The sequence below is a fragment of the Salmo salar genome, chromosome ssa27, assembly GCF_905237065.1.
Source record: "Salmo salar chromosome ssa27, Ssal_v3.1, whole genome shotgun sequence".
In the NCBI taxonomy this organism is placed as follows: Eukaryota; Metazoa; Chordata; class Actinopteri; order Salmoniformes; family Salmonidae; genus Salmo; species Salmo salar.
The window spans coordinates 33,986,369-33,992,368 of NC_059468.1; the positions used below are offsets into that span (position 1 = coordinate 33,986,369).

Consider the following 6,000-nt stretch of genomic DNA (forward strand, 5'->3'; position numbering starts at 1 on the left):
GCTGTTTTGACTAGGGCAGATAAGAAACAGACCCCAGTCTGCAAGGATCCTCCCAGCACCTAAACTAAAAGGAGCCTCTTAACCTAGTGACGTCAGGGAACCAACACAATATCCCTCCTCCTTCCCCTGGTCCTCTCACACACAATATCCCTCCTCCTTCCCCTGGTCCTCTCACACACAGTGGTCCTCCTCCTTCCCCTGGTCCTCTCACACACAGTGGTCCTCCTCCCACCCCTGGTCCTCTCACACACAGTGGTCCTCCTCCCACCCCTGGTCCTCTCACACACAGTGGTCCTCCTCCCACCCCTGGTCCTCTCGCACACAGTGGTCCTCCTCCTTCCCCTGGTCCTCTCGCACACAGTGGTCCTCCTCCTTCCCCTGGTCCTCTCGCACACAGTGGTCCTCCTCCTTCCCCTGGTCCTCTCACACACAGTGGTCCTCCTCCCACCCCTGGTCCTCTCACACACAGTGGTCCTCCTCCTTCCCCTGGTCCTCTCACACACAGTGGTCCTCCTCCTTCCCCTGGTCCTCTCACACACAGTGGTCCTCCTCCTTCCCCTGGTCCTCTCACACACAGTGGTCCTCCTCCTTCCCCTGGTCCTCTCACACACAGTGGTCCTCCTCCTTCCCCTGGTCCTCTCGCACACAGTGGTCCTCCTCCTTCCCCTGGTCCTCTCACACACAGTGGTCCTCCTCCCACACAGTGGTCCTCCTCCCACCCCTGGTCCTCTCACACACAGTGGTCCTCCTCCCACCCCTGGTCCTCTCACACACAGTGGTCCTCCTCCTTCCCCTGGTCCTCTCACACACAGTGGTCCTCCTCCTTCCCCTGGTCCTCTCACACACAGTGGTCCTCCTCCTTCCCCTGGTCCTCTCACACACAGTGGTCCTCCTCCTTCCCCTGGTCCTCTCGCACACAGTGGTCCTCCTCCTTCCCCTGGTCCTCTCACACACAGTGGTCCTCCTCCCACACAGTGGTCCTCCTCCTTCCCCTGGTCCTCTCACACACAGTGGTCCTCCTCCTTCCCCTGGTCCTCTCACACACAGTGGTCCTCCTCCTTCCCCTGGTCCTCTCACACACAGTGGTCCTCCTCCTTCCCCTGGTCCTCTCACACACAGTGGTCCTCCTCCTTCCCCTGGTCCTCTCACACACAGTGGTCCTCCTCCTTCCCCTGGTCCTCTCACACACAGTGGTGTGTTTTTCTAGGCCTATCCCGCTGATTGTTCCAATTCCCGCTGATCTGTATCCAATTAGAAGGTGGCATGGTAGTGGCCACGGTATGGGACGTGGAGATGACCGTCTAGGCATTAGTAACAGTGCTGCTTCAGCACAGAGCACCATTGAAGTCCTTGCTCTCAGGGTCTAAATGTAGGTCACTAATATGTGCCGTTGGACAGTGTCCATATTCCTTCCTCCTTTCCGTTCTGTTCATCACTCCTCCCCATGAAAGGGAGGATGTGACACAGGATGTGACACATCTTTTTTTTATTTATTTTTCCTATTATGATTTTTTTTTTAAGAATTGTTACGCCATCAGAGGAAATAGAGCAGTTTGTGATTCTATTTGAAAATATGGTTTGATGTCTTACTAGATCATGAATGATATCTGACAGAAGTTCAATATGCGTGGCATTGTGGGTAACTGTCAATGTTTACATTTCTTCTGTGTGTGTGTGTGTATGAGAGAGATGTTGACTGAATGTTTACTCTTTTTCTGTGTCTGTGTGTGTGTGAGATATATTCAGCTTTGCTCATAACAAACTAGAAGATGTATTATAAATAGATATTTATTATAAAGAACAGTCTTCACCAGGGTGTTGCTTACGTAACTGTATAGGTACTATCTAGTCAAACCATGACGTCCTTACTGTATTTGAGTTGGATCTAATTGATTTGTTCAGTATGAGATAGAGATTCTGCTTGTGGGACAATAGAAATAAAAACATAGAAAATGTGAATTCAGGCATTCTAGCCTTCATCAAAATGTTTGTTTACATTGTCAGGCCAGCTGGGCGTATCGTTCGACACCGAGGGTGATGGGAACCCCAAACTGTGGTGTGCCCTGAGCGACGGGAAGGTGGTGGTGTTTGATGCAGCCAGCTGGTCCATGCAACAAAGCCAAGTTCAAATAGGCTCTTCACGAGTGGTAAGGCTGTGGACGTTGAACAGGGATGAGACCGGCTATTTTTAAAGAAAAGGAAAATTCAAAGGGAGAAGGACAATTATAGAAGTATGACGAAGCAGTAGTTATTCACTGACCGGAGTTAGTCATCTTTCTGCTTTGACCCATTTGAACTATATTTAGTGTTTGTGTCAATTAAAATAACTCAAGGGATTCTGCTGCCCCCTGGTGGTGTCTGAAATTGAAGACTTATGTTACCACACTTCCAAGTCTTGTATTCACTTGCTAATTGGAAAAAATCTGAGAAAAGCCAGTGGTGATCAAGCTTGCTTCCATGGCTTAAAAAAGCTTCTGGAAAGCCTGTCTGGTTTTTTACATATTTCTAATTTACCAGACACTCTTATCCAGAGCGACTTACAGTAGTGAGTACATACATTTTCATACTGGTCCCACGTGGGAATCGAACCCACAACCCTGGCATTGCAAGCGCCATGCTCTACCTACTGAGCTACATGGGTTATACATCATAATGGTTCATATCTTCCCAATGTTATTTTATGTTGTTTTCTTCAGAACTGCATGCTGGGAGTGGACCGGCAGCAGGTGTGGATTGGCTCTCAGGATTCCGTCATTTACATAATCAGCACCCGCAGCATGTCCTGTAACAAGCAGCTGACGGACCACCGCAGTGAGGTCACAGGGTTGGCCATAGGGGAGCGCAGCGAGAAATACAGGTGAGGTGTGACAATGACATGCATCAAACATACAGCTACTACTGGCATCACAGCCATTGAGAGAGCCTTCTTTTTAGGAGCCTATGATAAAGGCATCAATGAGCAGTCCCAGCTCTAAGTACAATGGATGACATCCTTTATTTATACCTGGGCTGTGTTCATTAGGCACCAAACGGAAGAAAATGGACTGAAACACGGAGCAACAATCTGAATTTGTATAAGAAACACTCCTGTTTGCCATCTTGAACATAGCCCTGCTGATTCTTCTCTGTGGTATCACTAACATTAGTCTTTACCTGTGTATGTATTCCCTGTTGCAGCCCCAAGGTGGTATACTCCTGCAGTGCGGAAGGTACAGTGATGGCGTGGGACGTGTCCACACTGCAGGTGAGGAAACAGTTCAGGCTCTCCTGTGACCGCCTCCAGTCCATTCAGCTCTGCAGTGGAACCCTATGGTGCTGTAAGTACACATAAAAATAGTGTACTTAAAATGATGAAAATTACTTCTGGCTATACTAGACTTAAGCAATAAGGCCCGAGGAGGTGTGGTATATGACCAATATACCACGGCTAAGGGCTGTTCTGAAGCACAACACAACGCAGAGGACCTGGACACAGCCCTTAGCCGTGGTATATTGGCCATATACCACAAATCCCTGAGGTGCATTATTGCTATTATAAACTGGTTAACAACGTAATTGGAGCAGTAAAAATAAATGTTTTGTCATACCCGTGGTATACCACTGATATACCATGGCTGTCAGCCAATCAGCTTTCAGGGCTTGAATTACCCAGTTTATAATACTGTATATGACAGATTGATTGTTATAATTGTGGTTGTTATTCCTCCTACGTCATTCAGGTGCCAGAGACTGCATTATGGAGGTGTGGAAAAACGGAACGTTGAATCGCAAGATCTCCCTTCCTGAACAGCTCTGTGGCTCCCCCACTGCCTTTAGCAGCTTCCTGCTCTACCAGGAGGTGACTCGTGGTTTATGTGTCTGTAGAAATATAGAAATGAAACATGCTGAGGCTAGTACTTTTCAGAACCTACCAGGCTGGATGAAATGTTGTTTTTGAAAGGCACTGACTTTAGACCAGAATGTTACCCGGGCTAGTGGAAATCGTGGCCTGCTAGCCCGGCTGGCCAGTGTCATGTTTCATCCCTGCATGTATTGTATACATAGTATGTCATATTTAACATATAGCCTACTGTGATCAGTGAGGTCTGTGCTACTTTGACATGGTATGAGGGTGATGAAGGACTGGTGTTGTGTGCTGTGTGTTTCAGAAGGAGCAGCTGTGGACGGCCTGTATAGACGTCGGGGAGCTGTGTGTGTGGCACCTCGCGGAGCTCACCAAGCCCTTCCAGAGGATCCAGTTGCCCGACTGTGCAGGTGTCACCTGCCTCATCAAGGTCAAAAACCAGGTGAGATTATCTGCAGACTGCATTGTTGACCGATAATTAGAATGCTTCGATTCTACTCTACTGTCATTTCCATTAAAGCACATTGCTTGAGTACTCTACTGTAGTTTCCATTAAAGGGCATTCCTTGAGTACTCTATTGTAGTTTCCATTAAAGGGCATTCCTTGAGTACTCTATTGTAGTTTCCATTAAAGGGCATTGTTTGAGTACTCTACTGTAGATTCCATTAAAGGGCTTGAGTACTCTATTGTAGTTTCCATTAAAGGGCTTGAGTACTCTACTGGACTACTAGATACACTAATTACAGTTCGCACTGTATTTAGGTATTCTATTATGTGAAAGTATTCATTGGTCCAAATCAGCCTTGGTTCCCCTTCCCGCTTTTCAGCTTTTTAAAATGTTATGCATAATAGATCATTCATAGCACAATGCATTCTGACATGCTGCCCATTGTCAATGTAACATGTCTTATTAAAAACAGAGATATCTCTTATTGGTCATTAAACCACATCTTTTACCCTGTCCTGTCAGATCTGGGTTGGCGGCCGGAGCTCGGGGAAGTCCAGAGGGAAGATCTACGTAGTGGATACCCAGCGACACACTGTGGAGAAGGAGCTGGTAGCTCACACAGACTGTGTCCAGGCACTGTGCTCCGCAGAGGACCGCTATGTGCTGAGTGGCGCGGCCCGCGAGGATGGGAAGATAGCCATCTGGAAAGTGGAGTAACTGGAGTGGAAATTCAATACTGCCCCCTGGTGCCTTGGGTTCAGAACAGGGTCGTGTTCATTAGGAACCAAACGGTAGAAAATGGACTGAAACAGAGAATGGCTACATGGGCCAATAAGAAACACTCTTTTTCGTTTTCTGTTGAAAAAGGTTTCGCTACGTGGTGCTCTAATAACCCAGGTTATTGTGAACAGTTGGGAAATGGACTTGTCGTGATTTTAGACTGCCTGTGGATGGATGACTGACCCAAAGACAAAATAAGGGGTCTTCCCCATGATTGCATCGGGTTTTTGTATTGCTGCTCATTAGACTTACAACAACTAAATTAATTTGTCCAACCTATAGTTAAATACCTCTTTGTTTATGTTCAGCAGTGTTAACTGCTTCTTTTAATATTAACCTCTAAGGAGGAGCCTTAACTTTTTATATTGGAACTACAGTAGAGATGCATGATAAGTGATTCCTAACCATATGAATATTTAATCTATATGGTTTTTTGTTGTTGTTGTAAATAAACCTTTTTGTATGTTTTAATACACAATAATACATTTTTGTATTGTTTACTGGTGTTATTAAAAATGTATTATTAAAAATGTATGAATGAAGACTCAATTTATTTGGCTCTGCATGTAACATGACAAACTATTTTCCAAACATTTAAATGAAAAAGTGAAATATTCACCATAAATAGAAGTTTCATGTGTATTCTGTATATGCTTTTGCCACCAGGGGACAGTATAACATCTAATAGCTTTAAATTGACATCCCAAAGCTGTCCTCTGTAAACCACGTCATGATATTTGACTTCTTTGTATTGTACTGACTGAAACCAAGGACTTTTATCATTATTTCTATATAGCGATTTGACTGTGATGCTAAGGCCAGGTGTTTTTGTATAATCTTGGGAATTATAAAATTTTAACCCACTTGGCCCATATTCAATCAGATATAATAATTTGTCTGCCTTCATGCAGTACAGTCAGATCTGTA

At 45.6% G+C, this 6,000-nt stretch overlaps 1 protein-coding gene across 1 annotated transcript in view; it reads left to right on the top strand.

Moving 5' to 3' along the window:
- Positions 1-5,605, top strand: part of dennd3a (DENN/MADD domain containing 3a) — a 32,776-nt gene extending 27,171 nt beyond the window's left edge. The window contains exons 19-24 of the mRNA XM_014178591.2: positions 2,005-2,147; positions 2,697-2,857; positions 3,178-3,317; positions 3,720-3,838; positions 4,149-4,286; positions 4,816-5,605. Coding sequence (XP_014034066.1) covers positions 2,005-2,147; positions 2,697-2,857; positions 3,178-3,317; positions 3,720-3,838; positions 4,149-4,286; positions 4,816-5,010 — 896 coding nt within the window. The 3' untranslated portion in view covers positions 5,011-5,605. The remainder of the gene's footprint in view (positions 1-2,004; positions 2,148-2,696; positions 2,858-3,177; positions 3,318-3,719; positions 3,839-4,148; positions 4,287-4,815) is intronic.
- Positions 5,606-6,000: the final 395 nt, after the last annotated feature.